At 35.3% G+C, this 20,238-nt stretch overlaps 1 protein-coding gene across 1 annotated transcript in view; it reads right to left on the minus strand.

Annotated features, from left to right (window-relative positions):
- Nucleotides 1-19,806, minus strand: part of casq1b (calsequestrin 1b) — a 37,086-nt gene extending 17,280 nt beyond the window's left edge. Inside the window, exon 1 of the mRNA XM_059354929.1 lies at nucleotides 19,452-19,806. Coding sequence (XP_059210912.1) covers nucleotides 19,452-19,688 — 237 coding nt within the window. The 5' untranslated portion in view covers nucleotides 19,689-19,806. The remainder of the gene's footprint in view (nucleotides 1-19,451) is intronic.
- Between the last annotated feature and the right edge of the window lie 432 nt (nucleotides 19,807-20,238).

The following is a 20,238-nucleotide window of genomic DNA, read 5'->3' on the forward strand; positions in this document are numbered from 1 at the left end:
TAGGTGTTAGTGTGTGGACACACTTATCTAATATGTCTTGACAGTTTTCTTAACCTACCAAGCTCCGATTTGTTCCCTCTCAATTCAGAGGAATGTAAGTGTCGTTCTTAAAAGTTAATTCACCCCTACATGTATTCATTTTGCAGATGGTTTTGTCCAAAATTACACATAAATAAGATACAATACACTCATCAGTAGATTAAGTCTAGAATAGATGCCATAGTGGTATGAAAAGTGTAAAAAGTTACAAATTCTCCTGACATGACTGTGAAAAGTAAATAAAATAAAAAGTCCAAGTGACAGAAGTCTAAAAGTTTATCTTTTTGAAAAATAGTAAATAAATCATCATCTCTAATAGAAACAAGTGTAAAGACGGGGTTTTCCCTGGGTTTTTAGAGGTCTTAGGGGGGTGGGCAGCTGAAGCAGCGGGGTTAGCGTTCCTCGGCCTTACGTTTTTTTAAAAAGCTTTTCTGTTTTGTTTTTTTTAAAACCAAAAACTGTGCAATTTCACATAATAAAGCGAGTAACACTATCTGTGAGCATGTACCATTTTGTGCGGTCATGTTTATATTTGCATTTTTTGATAAAGATATCCTTAATTGCAAGTTGTGGGTTAGTGGAGGGCGCTATGTTTTCTGTTCCCAGCTGAAGAAATTAGATGGGATGGTTGTGTTTTAAACGGACTTTGAGGTTTGTTGTGTTGCCACTTTTTGTTGCGACTATCTTCATACAAATTAGACATACCTGCTCGCTGATGTAAGCGGGCTCTCCGTGTTCATCTGGCTTGAATCCAAAATGGTTGCTGTGGCATCCGGCTTTGGAACTAATTCCATTTATGCCACTCAACTTTCTTTAATTTTCAGCTACTGCCGTCGGAAAACTTAGCTCCGAGTACGCTAATTCTTTTTTTCTCTCTGCTTCACCTGCTTCAACGCTGTCCACACCGTCTGTCTGTCTGTCTGTACAGGTACATCTAAAAAAATTAGAATGTCGTGAACAAGTTCAATATTTTTTGTCAATTATTTCAGAAAGTGAAACTTGTATATTATATAGATTCATTACACATAGAGTGAAATATTTCAAGCCTATATTTCTTTTAATTTAGATGATTCTGGCTTAGAGATAATGAAAACACAAAACTCAGTCTCTCAGAAAATTAGAATATTACATAAGATCAATTTAAAAAAGGATATTTTAAAGAGAAATGTCAGTCTTCTGAAAAGTATCTTCATTTCTATACATCAATACTTGGTTGGGCTCCTTTTGCATGAATTACTGCATTAATACTTGGTGGCATGGAGGAGATCAGCCTACGGCACCATGTTGCTCTGATAGCAGCCTTCAGGTCATCCGGTGTCTCTCAGCTTCCTCTTGACAACAGCCCATAGACTCCTATGGGGTTCAGGTCAGCCGAGTCTGTTTACTAGTCCAGCCCAGTAACACCATGGTCACTGAACCAGCTTTTGGTACCTTTGACAGTGTGGGCAGGTGCCAAGTCCTGCTGGAAAATGAAACCAGCATCTCCAAAGAGCTTGTGGAAGCATGAAGACTCTAAATGTCCTGCTAGATGGCTGCTATGTTGACTGTGGACTTCAGAAAACACAGAGGAGCAACACCAGCAGAGGATATGGCCCCAAACCACTACCAACTGTGGACTCCAATATTTAACTTCTTTACAATATTCTAATTTTCTGAGACACTGAGTTTTGTGTTTTCATTATCTCTAAGCCAGAATTATCAAATTTACAAGAAAAACAGGCTTGAAATATTTCACTCAACGCATAATGAATCTATATAATATACGAGTTTCACTTTCTGAAATTATTGACAAAAGTATTGAACTTTTTCATGATATTCTATATATGATATTTTTTAGATGTACCTGTGTGTGTGTGTGTGTGTGAGCCCCACCTCCCTGCAAGTTGACTGACCGGAGAGGGAAAGAAGCAGCGTGACTAAATGTTGATGACTTATGTAAACAAACAGGCATGTAAACGACAATTTATCAAGTCCGTAAAAACTATCGTGTCCATTTTTGTTTATCGAACAATAAGTCGATATTTTGATTATCCTGACACGCCTACTCTTTGTGGTTATTTTGAGTCTCACTTCTATTGATTCGCCCACAGACAAACTAGTCTGTAATAAGTCAGACATAAAAAGGAGCAAAATCGCGTCTTCCAGCTGAATCTGTGAAATGAAGATACATTAAAGTTACATTAAAAAAGGGTTCTCAAAGCTGCAGTATTTCCTGTCTGAGCAGAGTATCCTGGGATCTGTGCAAAAATTGCAAGTTCAGCCAGCTTTTCCCTGCAGCCAGATCGTAAATTAATAATGTCTGCTGTAACACATCAGGACGTTGTACACCAGGCTGTTACATAACACTGCACCGGTGGTGGTCATGAAAGATTCAGATACAAGAGAGTATAAAACCCACAACGAGAGTGTGTCTGCACTGTTTTAATGCAGGGAATTAACGCGCCTTTTATAGACTATAGATCTCTTATACATCTGATAAATCTCTTTAAATCTCGTCCTCGGATCCTTTTCTATTTTCAGTTTTTCTGCACGGTGTCATGGGAGGCGTGATGAAATGCACGGAAAGCTTTTTAGAAAATCTCACAGGCACACAAGCTGATTCTCCACAACAAACTGTGAGGGCAGAAAGTGTCTGGGACCATCTGTGAGTGACTCACATCGACAGCAATGAGCCTTATTACAAACAGTTTTCAGCTGACAAACTCCTGCGTTTTTCGAGCTTGTTTTTCGTGAGTCATGTCAAAGCCAGCAGGTGTGAAACCAAACACACTTTCCAAAGAACCAGCAGATGTGTTTATTTTTAAGTTGGTTAGATTTGATTGGAGGGGCTATTACAGTCAGATACCAAACAAAAAAAAGTCATATTTACTGTTTAAATTAACATATTTAGAAAAGTATGCATGCAGCTAGTAACATTAGTGTTTAATCCCAGTGAATCGGTTCATGGGAAGATTATGAGACAACACATGATAAAAGGCTCCACCACGTCTTCTACACAAAAGCAAAACAGGAGCATATTTTTGTGCCAATTTTGTGTGTCCTTTTAGTCTTTTACAAATTCTGTAGTTAGTTTGAGTCATTTTTTGTCTCTGTCTGGTTATTTTCAGTCTCATTTTGAGTCCATTTGTAGTTATTTTAAGTCACTTTTTAGTCATTTTGAGTTTATTTCTGGTCATTTCATGTCTCCTTTAGTCTTTTACAGATTCCTGTCCTTTGTTTGAGTCTCTTTGTGGTCATTTTGTGTCTCGGTCTGGTTATTTTCAGTAATTTTGAGTTTCTTTCTGGTCATTTTGTTTCTCGTCTGGTGATTTTGAGTCTCTTTCTGGTCATTATATGTCTCTTTTTAGTTATTTGATTCTCTTTGTGTTCATTATGTGTGTCTTTTGTAGTTATTTTGAGTGTCTTTGTGGTCATTTTGTGTCTCTGTTTGGTAATTTTTCAGTCTCTTTTCCGTAATTTTGAGTCTGATTTTGGACACTTTGTGTGTCTTTTTGTCATTTTGAGTATATTTCTGGTCATTTTGTGTCTCCTTTATGCTGGGCTTACACCAAACGATTTTCTCAGTCCTAGACTAAAAACTGAAAGTCTTCAGTTAATCTAGGAGTTTTACTGGAGTCACAGCGCGCTGCCGTCATCTCCATCGTTAAGTGTAATGTGTGCAGTTTCATATCTGTCTTTTCCTAGTCTTGGGTTTGCAATCATATCAAACGTGTTTGATATTATCACAAGTAATTTAGTCTCTCTGGTTATATTCAGTCTCTATCTGGTCATTTTAAGTCTCTTTCTGGTCATTTTGGAACTCTTTGTAGTAAATTTGTGTCTATTTCTGGTCTTTTTCTGGTCATTTGGTGTCTCTGTCTGGTTATTTTAGTCTCTTTTAAGTTATTTTGAGTCTGATTGTGGTTATTTTGAGTCTGTTTTAGTCATTTTGAGAATCTGTAGTCATTTAGAGTCTCTTTTGTAATCATCGTGTGTCTATCTCTGGTCATTTTGAGGCTCTTTGTAGTTATTTTGAATCTCTTTCAGGCAATATTCTAATCTCTATACTCCTATTCTAGTTGAAGTCTTTTTGTAACAATCATAATTCTCTGTGTAGATCTCTTTGTGATCCTCTTCATAGTTGTTTAGGTCTCTTGGTGGTGAGTTTGTTTATTTTTGGTCATTTTTGGTTTCTTCTTGATTGGCATGTGTCTCTTTGAGTGACATTGTGCAGGTCTAGGCCTTTTAAGTAATCTGTCTCTGTGTCAGTAAGCAAACATACACAATAAATATGCCCTTTTTCTCAAAAATAAATTTCCGAATTCCAATAAAGCTGCTTGAGTTTCAGGGTTTAAGGTATTGGCGTGTGCTGAGTGACTCACTGAGACTTGAACCTGTGCTTTTCCTACCACGAGACACATAAACTTGCAACATATTTCTTATGAATGGAGTAATAAAGCAGATCCAGTACGTCCACTTGCACACAGTGATGTAAGACACTATCTGTACTCAGCTCCAGCTCTTTGTGGAATGGAGATGTAAGTCGGGGTTTCAACGTCAAATAAATTCACCTTTTAAAATTTTCATGATGCACCTTTATCCCCTGCTTTTCCTTGACATTTTCCTCCCATGAATAAGTGATGTGAAGACGTGCCCCGATACAGATAATGGAGGAGGAGGAGGAGGGAAAGAACATTTAACAGGAAAAAGTAATAGTATGTTATGATGAGGGGCTCATTCATAAATTATATTAAGAATATACTGTCACATGGTGCAGGCACTGTACAAGTGTTCATGGACACTTATAGGGTTTTAAGACGACAGTCAGTGGACGTTGGGGTGGCAGTGCAGGAGTTGATTGGGGAGGAGGCGGGGCTAAATTTAGCATGACAGAAACAGCGTGCGGGTGCTCGGCCACGCACTGGGGGAATGTTGTGACCAGCTGTTGGGAACTGCTGACAGGTTCCTCACTGAGCTGCAGAGCTGCTACCTCAGCAGCTAATATTGAAGATGTGGACAGTCTTTAGTTAACAGGGACATTTTTATTGAAGTGTAAAAATGTTGCGATTACCATTATCTTTTTCACAGGGTTTGTACGGGGGCTTGAAATCCTTGAAAATGCTTGAATTTAAATGTTCTATTTTCAAGGATTGATAAGTGCTTGGATTTTGGATAAAGTGTTTGAAAATGCTTGAAATTCTTACTGTATTTCTCTTGCAATCTGACTATAGATAATCATAAAAAATGCTAAATTGAATATTGAGATTAGCAAACTACTTTTGGTTTTTAATAGTGTAAAACCATCGCTGTCGAGTTTAGTGAAATTACTCCTTTTAGCATGTAAGTACTCATCTAAAACATGCAACTTACAACCATTGTTAGGTATTGGAAAAGCTTGAAAATGGACCTTGAAAGTACTTGGAAAGTTGAGTGTTTTACCTATTTTATGTATTCTCATCATTTTCTTTCTGTCTTTACTTCACATTCATTTTCTCAAGAATATTGGTTCAATCTGGCAAACTGCCTCGTAGGATCTACTTTTAAAGGTATAATATTAAGGATCTTACTTCTCACCCCAACAAGCTGTTTTCAGGGCGTTTTTTTTAGGGTCTTTTTACATTTTACTCTCTGTAGCCTTGTATTTCACTGCAATATATAAAATATATATAAAATAAAATCTATAATTCCTGCAGCTCTATGAAATCAGCACAATCATGGCTATAAGTGGGAACAAGTCAAATATGTTTTGTGCAGAATAATACAGTTATAATGAAGAAAAAAACATTAAAAAAAGGGAAGTTGAATTTCTCTTATAAATTATTTGTAAACATTGGAATAAAATGGAATTTCTAAATCCAACACTTTTCCAAGTGCCCACAAGTGTCATGAAAATTGAGAAGAAAAATTGTCTCCACATGTTATACATATTGACATATTGACATGTTTCCAGCATCTCCTGTCCTCTCCTCTCAGCTCTGTGTAAACAGATTTTCAGTGAATATTTGTCACGTGACAGTTCTCCTCAGCAGAATCAATCATGGCTTCACAGTGTCTCTGAGGAGCAGAATTTAATGTTTTTAACAGGATCTAGTTATTACAAACAGTTTATTTTAAATGAGACATGTAGAATAAAGTGATTCTCACAGAAATATCACAAAGAAATATTGAAGCTTCGTTTTGGTTACTTTTTCTAAGGGAAACATTCTTCACCTATGACAGGTTCAAGGACTGTCTGAAAGTTCAAATTCTGACGATAAAGCCTGTTTTTACAGGGTTTTTTTAAAATTTGTAACGCTTTGCTTTTGGCAGCTTTTTAAATGAGACGTAGACTTAACATTTGAAATTCTTCACTGAGCGTGACTGTGTTTGGAAAGTTAAAAAAAAACCATAATTTTCAGTGGGTTTTTTTTTTGTTTCTTTTGGGTTCAAAATGTTGATTCAGCAACAGGTTGAAGTGGAAAAGTTTTTTATCAGATCATATAGGTGAAGTTGTGAAAATAATGATACCAAACATGGCATGGTAAACATTGTTTAAGTGGTATATACGGGCAGGATGAAAAGGATTAAAAAAGGGTCCTTTTGTTGTATTATTGAAAGAAAAATGGGAAAATAAAAAAATGGGTTGCTTTTGTGTACTGATGGAGACCGTGTCCAAGAATAACCTCCAATAAAAAATATTCTTAACAACTCTAAAGATCTTTCAGCCTCTGTGTAGACGACAGAAAGGTGTATATTCTGAAGAGCAGCTTTCATTTGGGAGTTAGTGGCTCTGAGCCTATTCTCTCTATTGCAGCCGCACTTCAGATCCCGGCACCGCGCGGTCGACAGCTGCACTCCCGCTGATGAAGCCGTCGAGTGTTTTTACCAAACGAGGCTGCAGATGTGCAGATGTGCTCTGTGGAGGCTGCTGAGAGACGCTTGCTTCCACTGTGACGAGCTCCAAAACCATTCCACAAAACATCCCAATTCATGTGCGTCAGAGAGGGAGAAAGAAAGAGTTCTGGTACAATAAATCAACCTGCAGCTCGTCAGATTCAGTCCGTACACAACACCTCTCCTGAATAGACAAAAAACACAATATCCAAGTATCATATTCTATCTATCTCAGGTCATATACATTACTGACCACGACCATGCAGAGTCATGCCTGAGATTATTGAAATGTGTATATTTGGAAAAGAAGAAATGGTTTTGACCAAGTTTGACACCGGGTAGATAAAAACAGAATAAAATGTAAAAATAGTGTGTAAAGTTACCAAATAATAGATATAGAAATATTGTCTTTGCTGTCTTCAATCAAAGGTCTTAAGTTTTAGGTGAGAAATGATTTGCAAAGCATTGCCTTCTGATTTTTATTTAATTTTTTCAGGGTCTCAACTTTTTGGGATACGGGATTGTATAAAAGTATTTTAGTTGTAAAAAAAATAAATAAATACATTTTTAAAAAATAGTAAAAAAAGTCACCATCAAAATAACAGTAAACAACTGTTATTCAACAGATAATTTATTTCATGAAAACTGATATTATACAGAAAATATCTGTATTTAAAAATGATGTCTGTAAAATAACTAAAATGTTATTTTATTTATTTATTTATTTTACTTTAATTTGATTTTAAGTGTTTAGTAACTTTCACGACCGGACTTCTTACTGATTTTTTAAAATTAATTCTTTCAAAATTTACATTAAATTTAAAATTTTACTGTAAAAGCACTAGAAAGCTGTCTGACTTTTACATTTAGCAATTTGATGTGTATATTATAGTATTTTTTTCATATAATTCCTGTAATTTATCATTCAAGACCATTAAGCAATTGGAAAATACTGTAAAAAAAAAACAAAAACATTATAATGTCCCATTACATTAAATTACACATTTCAACTTTAATTTTATAGTTATTTTTTAATAAATAGTGAATTAATTCCATATGCCATTTGCACTCAGTGTAAGAAAACAAGAAAAACCCTGTAAAATAATATAGTAAATTTCTCTAAAATATCTTTTTTTACAGTGTAGCTTCGCACTTTCACATAAAGCGTATAAACCTGATCCTTATTGTGACATCAGTCAGTATAACATACAGCTGAGACCATCGAAATCAATAGGCAAAAGTTTCTATTATTAATCCTCTACAAACAACAGGTGGCAAACCAAGGACACTTTGTCTAAACATAACTCCTGTCACATTTAATGACATCACATCTGACAAATTAGGTCTTAATTTAGTGCCTCTTTCACACTGTTAATTGGGGAGTGGGGAAGGTAAGAGGAGCTCCGTCGGAGACGTGATGCTGCTCTCGCACAACTTGCCAGCAGTGTCACTTAAAGGAGGGAAATGTTAAGTACTCACAGCTGTGGTGCATGAGTGAGTTAACCTGGTGTGCACAGCTCTTAAGTAAAGGGAGCTCTTTACAGTGCTGGATGAAGCATGTCCTGGGAGTTCATGAGGTGAAAGGACCGCAGGGATTTTACTTGTGGTAATGAGATCCGATGTGACTGATGCATTGTATCTGTCAGGGTTGCAGGTCAATGCATGGGATGGGCGTGCTTCAGAGGACATGTGAGTTAATACTGGGCCTGATTTACACTTTGTGTCTACTGGGAGTTGCAAAGCTGGTTCACTTTGTTCCAGTAGCCCAGTAACTGACTGTTAACCCTCTGAACCCCTCTGAAACATTTTAAAAATCGGCAAAGATACACCTTTATTCCTAGAAAGAAATGGTGTTTTTTGCTGTTATAACATAACCTAACTTAACAACTTACTTACTGTTGCCTTGTATTTTACAGCAATATATAAAAGTCCTGCAACTCTATTTATTTTGTGCAGAAAACACAGTTATAAATCATAATTATAAATCATAAAAAAGAAGAAAAACGCAAGTTGAATTTCTCTGATAAATTATTTGTTGAAACTTTGAATAAAATGGAATTTATATATACAACACTATTCCAAGTGCCCACAAGTGTCGTGAATATTGGAGGAAAATAATGTGTCTCCACATGCTATACATATTGAACTATTTACATATTTACAGCCTCTCCTGTCCTCTCCTCTCAGCTCTGTGTAAACAGATTTTCAGTGAATATTTGTCACGTGGCTGTTCGTCTCAGCAGAATCAATCATGGCTTCAAAGTGTCTCTGAGGAGCAGAATTTAATGTTTTTAACAGGATCTAGTTATTACAAATGGTTTATTTTGTTTTTCTGGATAATGATTTTGGTTATTATCAAGAAACAATGGAAAATGTCTGGATATCAGCTCTTAAATTAAACTCTTCTGAGCTTTTTTGTTGTTGTTATCAGTATATTTGTCCAAAGAAATGTACCTTTAGTTGTACCAGGCATTAAAATGAACAAGAAATTGAAGAAAACAGGTGGTCTAATATTTTTTTCCATGACTGTAGAATAAAATTATTTTGACAGAAATATCATGATTCTAAGCTTCGTTTTGGTTAATTTTTCTAATGGAAACATTCGTCACCTATGCTCCGTTCAAGGACTGTCGGAAAGTTCAAATTCACACAATAAAGCCTGTTTTCACAGTTTATTTCTACAATAAATTATTTTTGCCGGCCATTCGTTTTCTGGGAGTTGAAATGCATCAGAAACTCTAGATCCTGGATTTCTATAGAAAATATTCACAGCAGTACGAAACTAAATACATTATGATTTTAGTATTTGTATTTAGCAGAGCAACAGCGACTGGAACAATTGAAAGAGACATCGTGATCTAAGAGAAGAGTTAAAGGAAAAGAACCTGAGGGCAGTTTCTTCTTAACATTATGTTAATAGCTCAGAAAGGTGACACAGGTGCACAGCAGGCAGCCTCATAATGTGCAGCGATTCTTCATGGTTTGAAGGAGGCTCCTGCTTTGTCTTCTCTAATCTACCTCCATCTATTGAGAGATCTGGGAAAAGGTCAGACTGTCGCTGTGGTAACTGTGACCGTTGGAGCCCTCCTCCTTTCACCGGCACAATGACATGTACTGTGCCGTTCAATTGTACCCCCAAAGAAGTGAGATAATATTGTATGTGCATTGTGGAGCTCCTCAATGCTTCCTCTGAGACTGTCCTCCCCTCCAAAGAATGAGCACGTATGAAGCTTATTACCACCTTTATTTGGGTCATTATAAGTGTGTTATTCTGCACAAAAGACGTGTTTCCACTTCGAGCCGATTCAACAGAGCTGCAGGACTTATCGATATTTATTTTATATATTGCAATGAAATACAAGGCACATGATAGCACATGATTTCTATAGAAATTCCGTATTAGACAGATAATTATTTTAAAGTATTGAATCATGTGGTCGTGGCTGCTGACGGGTGAAAGAAGTCTAATGATGCTCCGAGGAATGCATTGAACAGTTTGATGGCCACAGGCAGGAATGACTTCCTGATGCAATCTCTGGATAAAACGTTTATTCACCAAAATATTTATCATAAATCCTGAGGGCCACATGGACGTAAAAACCAAACTTGATGGCAAATACATCTAAAAGTTGTCCAGATATTTCATTAAAGAAAAAAAACCCTCAAGGTTAGGGGTGTGCCGTATCGTATTTCTTTTATGTGATTTATTCAATATAACTATAACAAACTTCAATATAGGGCATTTGTACATGTGGCAAAATGTGAATGGAGTTCGTGTCCCGTGTGAAAACAAAAATAAACAACTTTTTATGTAACTTGTTTTTTACGTAACTTACATTTTTAGGTAACTTACGTGGCTCACGGGTTGTGAATCAGGTTTTTATTTTTAACGGAAGTACTGTTGTTTACATAACTACTGTTGTTTACGTACTGTTAACTAAACTACTGTTGTTTATGTAACTACTTTTGCTTAGGTAACTACTGTTATTTACTGAACTACTGTTGTTAAGGTAACTACTGTTGTTTACATAACTACTGCTGTTTACGTAATTACTGTTGTTAACTAAACTACTGTTGTTTATGTAACTACTTCTGTTTAGGTAACTACTGTTGTTTACTGAACTACTGTTGTTAAGGTAAACACTGTTGTTACGGTAACTACTGTTGTTTGGGTAACTTCTGTTGTTAAGGTAACTACTGTTGTTTACGTAACTTCTGTTGTTTACGTAACTTCTGTTGTTTACGTAACTTCTGTTGTTCATGTAACTTGTGTTGTTTACTTAACTTCTGGACTATGAAGATCTTCAGAAACTTTCATGGCAGTCCACCTCACAGCTGATGAAATATGTGAGTCTCAGTAATGGCAGTAACATGAAGGTGAAACCCTGCAGCGCTGGCTTTTTATTTAAAGAAGCAATCTTTAAAATTACAGCATGTGATGATTATGCCTTTGCATTGTTACGTCGTCACTGAACACTTACAATCTGTGCTGCTTTATGTTTGATTTATAATGAACTCAAACTGTATAATCAGCTGACTGAAAGGTTACATTGAAAGGCAACAATTTGGCACATTTACTTCATAATAACTATGAAATATGTTCCTGGCTTCCATTAGGGATTTTGTTGCTGTGTTAAGGAATCAAATCCCTCTTGCATTTAAAATACAGAAATAATTAAAAAAAAATGTAATCACAACAGTTTCAATCAATTGGCTGATATTGCAAATAACAGTAATATGTAGCTATTTATTTAATTGTATTTATTCTTCATTTAAATGGTCAGCAACTGATAAATACTTAACATAAAGTACAATTTAGCTATTACATTTAAATTGTAATAATAATGTAAACAAACTGGCATTTAAAGGGTTACATAAAAAAATGAATATTTGTTACTTATTATCAGATCTAAAGTTGGTTGAAAGATTCAACTTATGTTCAGTGGAAATTAATATTAAAATCTATTTTTGTCAAGGTTTTTGTCCTCAGATACTTTTTTAAAAGTGATGCAGGAGGGTTAAATAACGGGGTTACTGCTGCTCTCTGTTCATAGATCACTGAATGTTACACAGGCAGCCTTAGCAACAATGTGTGTGTGTGTGTGTGTCTGTATGTATGTGTATTTACTGTTGGCAGAGAGGGTGGCAAGTAAAAGATCACTGCAACCTGAGCTGTGAGGAGCAGTGATTGATGAATGCTTCTAAAGTACAGCTGCATGTCGAAGGTCAGAGTTCAATTATTTATATATATATATATATATATATATATATATATATATATGTTGCAAGTTGAATTTCTCAAATACAAATTGGAATAAAAGGGAATTTATATTTACAACACTTTTTCAAGTGACCACAAGTTTCATGAATATTTGAAAAACTAAAATTCTGTCTCCACATACTATACATATTGAACTATTTGCAGTTTTCCAGCCTCTCCTGTCCGCTCCTCTCAGCTCTGTGTAAGCAGATTTTCAGTGAATATTTGTCACGTGACCGTTCGTCTCAGCAGAATCAATCATGGCTTCACAGTGTCGCTGAGGTGCAGAATTTAATGTTTTTAACAGGATCTAGTTCTTTATTTTTGGCAATATTTTTAAATTAGACATGTAGAATAAAGTGATTTTTGACAGAAATATCACAATTTTAAGCCTTGTTTGGTTAATTTTTCTCATTGAAAATTTCATAACCTATGATCTGTTCAAGGACGGTTGGAAAGTTCAAATTTCAACAAAAATGCCTGCTTTACCTGCTTCTCTCTACGATAAACAATGTATTTTTGTGGGTCTTTTAAAGAAAACATACATTTCGATCCTGTTGGTGGGAGGGCCTTGTACTTACTTATTATAACTCAATTAATAATAACACATTGCCATACAAAGCCTTATTTATTTGTAGATCATCAATTTACATATTAATTAATATATAATAATGCATGTATACATGGATCTCTTTCATGGAGTATTACTAAATAAATCACAGCATTTAATGTGGCATTGTAAAGTTCACACTGGCCGCTTCAGAGACGTTTAAACTTGCCATCACAGCAGTGAGGATGCTCTGGATTGTTTTTCACAGACTAAGATAACTGCCGGCCGGGGTCAGAGGTGACGCGTCGGACATATTTCAGGGGTGACAGGCCTACTCCGTTGCACAACCTTTTTGAGAGGAAAATGCTGAGTTTGTTGCTGATGTGCGTCTCTTTGGGGTTCGTTTTTCAGGGGCTGAACTCTGAGAGGTTTGTGCTTCCTGTTTTAGCCGAGGTTTTCTGTCATGTGTGCAGCTGAGCCTTCAGGTTGGCTGTCACGGCTGACAGGTTACATGACAGCACAAGCACACACAGCGGATTTATCAGGATCATTGGCCTCTCACAGACATATTGGTATTAAAGTCTTGGGGGTATTTTTTTTATAATTCACAGATACAAAGAACATCTTTTACAGGAGATTTAATGCAGAAAATACAGTATTACTTAGCTATTTATTTTATTTTTAATAAAAATGGTCAACAACCAAACATACATTACTGGTATTTTTAAAGCTTTTTTTTTTATTGATTGAAATAGTCAACAATTGACTGATATTGAATGGACACTAATATTAAGCTTTTTTTTTTTCATTATTTATTTAAATAGTCAGCAGCTGACTGATACTGAACATACAATATTATTTATATATTTATTTTATTTTTATTTATTTATTATTTATTTATATGGTCGGCAACTGACTGATACAGAACAAAGTACTTGTGTTTATTTAGCTATTTATTTTGTTTTTATTTATTCTTAATACAAATTATCAGCTATTGACTGATACTGAATATACGAAATTATTTAGCTATTTTATTTTTATTTTATGTTTTATTTTTTATTGATTGAAATAGTCATCAATTGACAGATACTGAACATAACAGTAATAATAACCTATTTATTTCATTTTATTTATTATGTATTTAAATAGACAACAAATGACTCATATTGAAATTAGCAGTAATATTTAGCTATTTATTTGATTAATTTATTATTTATTGAAATGCTCAGCAACTAATTGATACAGAACATACATTCCTACATACCTATTTATTTTTTAAATGTAATTTATTTTTTTATTTGAATGATCAGCAATTGTCTGATACTGAATATACAGTACTGGTGTTTATTTAGCTATTTTGTTAAATTAGTAAATAACTATTCTTTATTTTCTTTGTTGCTAGAATTTGTTGACAATTGAACACATTATATATTTAATGTAAAATGTAAAATAATGTATTTTTAATTAAGTTATTTGTCTTGTAAGTACAGTCATATCGGAGCACAATCCACATAGAAAAGCTCTGTTGTCATTCACACTCAAACATTCACTGTACTGAAATATAAAACATATGTTACGGTGATATGATACCATAAAGCACTTATATTCAGGCTGGAGAACGCGGGGGAAATCAAATATCTACTTGTGGCACCAGCTGCAGGGTTATTCTCCAGTTATTCTGTTTGTATTTATATCGAAGAGGAAGCTGTAGTTTGAAAAATGAAGACGTACTGTTTACTTCCCTGTGTGTCTGACACTATGAGTGAAAACCCAAAGAAACAGCTGCAGGGAGAAAATCTTAAAGTTGTCAGCTGAGACATGTCATGAGAAATATACATCTGGTAGATTCACACAAAGCTAAAATAGTAAAAAAAAAAAAAAAAAAAGGATTTTGCATAAATTAAGATAGAAATTAACCCTCTGAAATGTATGTTTTTAAAAGATCACCAAAATATACTGTTCATTGTAGGAAGAAACTGTAAAACTGTATTATCTGAGAAATTTGAACTTTCTGACAGTCTTTGAACAGGTCATAGGTTATGAAAGTTTCCATTAGAAATAGTAACCAAAGCAAAGCTTAAACTTGTGATATTTCTGTCAGAGTCACTTTATTCTACATCTCTCATTAAAATAAACCGTTTGTTATAACTAGATCCTTAATGTTAAAAACATTAAATTTTGCTCCTCAGCGACACTGTGAAGCCATGATTGATTCTGCTGAGACCAACGTTCACGTGACAAATATTCACTGAAAATCTGTTTACACAGAGCTGAGGGGAGAGGACAGGAGAGGCTGTGAATATGTAAATATTTCAAAAAGTATAGCCTGTGGAGACACAATTTTATTTTCCTAGATTCATGACCCTTGTGTCTTCACTGAAAATCTGTTTACTTACAGCCTCTCCTGTCCTCTCCTCTCAGCTCTGTGTAGAGGTTGTAAAATGTAAATAGTTCAATATGTTTAGCATGTGGTTATGGATTTTTCCCAGTACCTCCGACAGTTGTGGGCAAAACTGTTGTGTATATATAAATTATATTATATAACAATTTTTTAGAAATAATTTATCAGAGAAATTCATCATGCATTTCTTGTTTTTTTATGATTTATGTCATTATTACTGTGTTATTCTGCACAAAAGACATGTTTGAGTTGTTCCCACTTCTAGCCATGATTGTGCTGATTCCACAGAGATGCAGGACTTATAGATTTTATATCTATTTTTAATATATTGCAGTGAAATAAAAGGCCACAGTGAGTAAAATGTAGCAGAAGCAGCTTGTTGGGGTTCAGTGGGTTCCTATCACACAGCTTCAAACAAAGGCAGATAAGATTCGATTCCCTGAGCGCTGCACTTTAATAATTCATACTTCCCGATTCATAGGTGGTAATGACCAGCTATTTTAAGCATCCCCTCGGAGCACCTCCAGTGCTGCTTCCTGATTGGCTGTGAGGTGACAACTGGCAGGAAGTCAGTAACAGAGTCCAGCGGGGGGGGGACCTGCTCCAGAAAGCATCTCTTTCTCAAGCCAAGCTGTGCAGGCTTGGCAGCCCCGACAGGAAATTGATCATATCCAATGACTTTAGTGTGTAAATGATGGTTTAGGACTTGCACCCAGAGAGGTGTGATACCAAACAGAGCAGCGTGTGTGTGTGTTGCCTGAGACGGTGAGATTTGGCCCCAGACTCCGTGTCCGTCCCAGGAGGGCTTTTAGCTTCTTGCTAAGCAGGCAGAGCTGTCCCGGGCTATTTACAGAGGTGACTTATGCAAGCTAGTGTAAGGTACACTGAGCCTCTGTAAGAAGACACTGCTGCTCTGGCGGCCAGAGATCGCTGTGTGAATACAGCGGCTGGCAGTGGGCTCCAGGCGCCGCTAGATTTATTTATTTATCCAGAGTTTCCAGATCATGCATTCTCTCTCTCTGCCTGGCTCGAAGGCACCTCAGTAATTTATGCTGAAGAACTAAATTATTGCGGTTTATTTGCCCCGTGTGCAGATTTACTGCTCATAAGCATCGTATCTGTTTACAAATAAAACCTGCACTGTAAAAAAAAAAAAAGGAAAAAAAAGTACAGTTTGAATAAAGTTAGTGTCCAGAAATTGACTGTATTATTTTAAAGGATTTTTCTTGTTTTAATTTAATTTTAATTTATCATTTATTTAATAGTTCAACAACAGGCTGATATTAAACACAAATATTGGCTTTAAATATACTGTATTATTTTACAAGATTTTTCTTGTTTTACTTTATTTTACTTTTTATTTTTATTTTATAGGTCAACAACTGACATGTAGTTTTTTATTTAATTTTACTTGCAGATATACTGATTGCAAGCCTGTTGTCTATTTATTTTTCCTATTGAATTTTTTTATTTTTTATTTATTTAAAAGGTCAACAACTGACTGATTCAACTGACTCAGCATTATTGTAATAAATTATAAATTAATTTAATTAATAAATTAGCTGTTTATTTACCCCAGTGTGCATATATATATATATATATATATATATATATATATATATATATACTTCTCTACTTCTCTATCTATAATACAACATACATACAAACCTGCACTGTAAAAAAAAAAATGTAAAAAGTTAATTCCCAGAAATGTACTGTATTATTTTACAGGATTTTTCTTGTTTTAATTTAATTAACATGTATTATTCATTTAATAGGTGACAACAACAACTGACATATTTAGCTTTTTTATGTTTGCCCTATTGTACTGATTGTAAGCCTGTTGTCTATTTACTTATTTTAATGTTTACTAATTTAATTTTTATTTATTATTTATTTAATTAATTAATAAATTAATTTCATTTTAATTTATTATTTATTATTTATTTAATAGGTCAAAAAGTCTCTTCTTTATTTACTAATACAACCTGCACTGTAAAAAAAAAAAAAAAAGTGAATTTCCAGACATTTACTGTATTATTTTAAAGATTTTTTCTTGTTTTATTTTAATTTTAATTTATTATTATTTATATATAGGTCAACAACTGACATATTTAGCTTTTTTCATTTTTTTTTTTTTTGCAGATTTACTGGTCACAAGGCTCTTCTCTATTTACTAGTACAGCATGCACTGTAAAAAAAAAATTTTTAAAGATAAAAAGTTATTTATTTATTTATTACATATTTACTGTATTATTTAGCAGGATTTTTCTTGTTTTATTTTATTCATTATTTATTTAATACTGACCATATATTTTTATTTTTATTTATTTTATTTTTTAATGTTGTTTAAAATTATTTCCAGAAATTAACTGTATTATTTTTATTTTTAATTATTGTTTATTCAAATGTTAAAAATTGTTTATAGAGAAATTTACAGTTTTTTCTCCATTAAGTCCAAATGCCATAAAAAAAAGTTAATTATTGTTTTTACAAATATTAATGAAAGCATTTAAGTTGAAATCTGTTAATTAATATAATTATTTGTTTTAAGTATTTGTCAATAGCTTAATGGTCTTGACTGTCAAATTGCAGTGTCTCAATTTAAGGATTTTTTTAAACAATAATAGTTTAAATTGAATGTTAAAAAAATAAACAAAAAGAAATCATAAACAGTAAAAAAAAAAATCTGGCAGCAAAAGTCACCAAACTGTATATTATCTGTATTTATTATAAGAAATAATCTGTGAAATAACTTCCAGTTCCAGATTTTTTTATTATTTTATTCTGGTAAGTGTTTTTCGCAACTTTTGCCGCCAGACTTTTTACTGTTTTTTTCCCCTTTTTTTTTGTTAGTGCAAGTTCTGAACAACACATAATATTAACTCATTTTTAAGCTTGAAAAGTGACAAAAGTTGAAAAATCAGAAGAAAAAAAAGCTCAAGAGAGAAATGCAGGAAACTGTCACCTGGAGAACCAGTTTGTGGAGCGAGTGTGAATCTGAGAGCTGAAATTTTAATTTTTTATTTTTACATGCTGAACGAGTTCTTTAAGTCCATTGGATCGGGACAAAGATAACCCAATCACAACATAATAATAATAATAATAATAATAATACATTATATTTATAGGCACCTTTCTTATCACTTAAGTTCACCGTACAGTGACAACAACAAAAGACAACAACTAAACAGAATAGGGATGTAATATGAAATTTTACAAAATGCCAGTTTAAACAGATGGGTTTGAGCTGGTTTTGAGCAGTGAAAGAGAGTCTTATCCTTCTATGGTACAGTGTTGCCCTCAGGAAACAAACCCATTTTTGGCCTGTCAAATTTCTACAATGCATCTTTTTGAGTGATGCGATACTTTAAAAAAGAGGGAAGAGTATAGGGAACCAATAGCAATGCTTTAATTTGTCACATGATCTCCAGGAGGCCATATCGAAACCCTCTTTTGCAGACTTTTCCAAAGGAAACAGCTTTGCCATTTTGCGCCACAAAAAAAGCTCTCAAAACGTCATTTCCTGGTGCTTTTCCATCTGGAAAAAAATATATTCCTACTAATAGGTGAGCAAACCTTCATTTTTGATAGTTTCATGCAATTTATTTTCAAATTAAATAATGGAAACTTGTTAAAATGCAACTGTTGCCCTGAGGGAACAACGTACCATTATGGAATCAGCATGGCAGCATAAGATATTGGTTGTGTGTGTTTTTCTGTATTTATATAACGTTCAAAAGCATACCATTTATTATAATTTTGTTTTGATCTTTACAACTCTGAAGACCAAAGTTTACTACTATAGTGAACTTTGCATGTCTTAATTGCTTATAATTTCTAGACATGGCAACGGGCAACAAACCCCAAAACTTTTTTGTTTTTTTAATTATTACATTTCTTCAGATTATGTTTATTTAGTCTATTTTAAGAGACTCCAAACTTTTTTTTCCTAACTGGCATCATAATGTGTACCATAGAGTCTTAACTGACGCTCCAACAGCAGGTGAATCAGTGTTCACCTCTCACATGACCTCCTGGTGTTTAGTTCCCTATCAGTGCTTCCCTCCATCCTGTTCCTTCAAGTCTGCATCTATCCGGTCCCACTTGGCAGGTCGCCACACCTGAAGGCTCCACGGCTCCCCTGACCCGACCCCCCCCCCCCCCACCTGTTCTGTCCTCCTCACCTGTCAACAGCATTAAAAACACTTATCTGACACTGACTGCGTCCAGGAATCCCCGACCGGAGCCAAACTCTCCGCGTGAAACCCCCCTTCTCTCTCTCTCTCTTCCCACCGTGACCCTTCCCCCACAAATCCGTCCACTGTCATGCTTTGGCGGAGACCCACCTCCAGAGCCAGCTCCTCTATCTGAAGCTGCTTCGTGGCGGTGCGGTCCCCGTCCACGTTTTTGTGGTAGTAGATCACCATCACGTCGTACTTCTTCATGACCGACTTGTAGTTCTTGGCGCTGAGGTCGTGGACGCGGTCTTTGCCGTCATACTCGGGGATCTCCAAGCCCATCTCCGCCCAGGACAGGGTCCCCAAAGATAGGAAGACCCCCAAAAACACCCAGCCCCACTTCATGGCTATGGTCACCTGGCGGTCGCGTGGACGGACGCCTCTTCTCTCAGAAAGTTAAAAAGGGGGAAAAGATGTTGTCCCTAAAACAAGTTGGTGTCAAGCAGGGAGAGTTAGGAACAAAGTCCACTTCCTTTCCCCGCCGGCGAGAGAAGAGCAGGTCCGACAGCGACACGCCACCTTTAAAATAGAGCTACACGTGGGTCTGCTGACGCCACACAGGGGGAGGGGCTTATTTAGGGTCTGTGAGTAGGAGGGACGCTGATCTGAGCCGGAGAGGCTGCCAAAAAAGTAGGAGAGACAGTCAGAGGGGTGTGTGTGTGTGTGGGTGTGGGTGTGTGGGTGTGTGTGTGTGTTGGATTGGGGTGTGTGTAAGAGTGTCTTAGTGTGTCTTTGTGTATCTTAATGTGTGTGTGTGTGTGTGTGTGTGTGTGTGTGTGTGTGTGTGTGTGTTGGAAAGGGGGGCGGTGTTTGTGTCTGAGTGTGTTTGTATGTGGATTTGTCTTAGTGTGTGTGTGTATGTGTGACTGTGTGTGTGTGTGTGTGTGTGTGTGTG

This window comes from Centropristis striata, chromosome 17, assembly GCF_030273125.1.
Source record: "Centropristis striata isolate RG_2023a ecotype Rhode Island chromosome 17, C.striata_1.0, whole genome shotgun sequence".
Lineage (NCBI taxonomy): Eukaryota > Metazoa > Chordata > Actinopteri > Perciformes > Serranidae > Centropristis > Centropristis striata.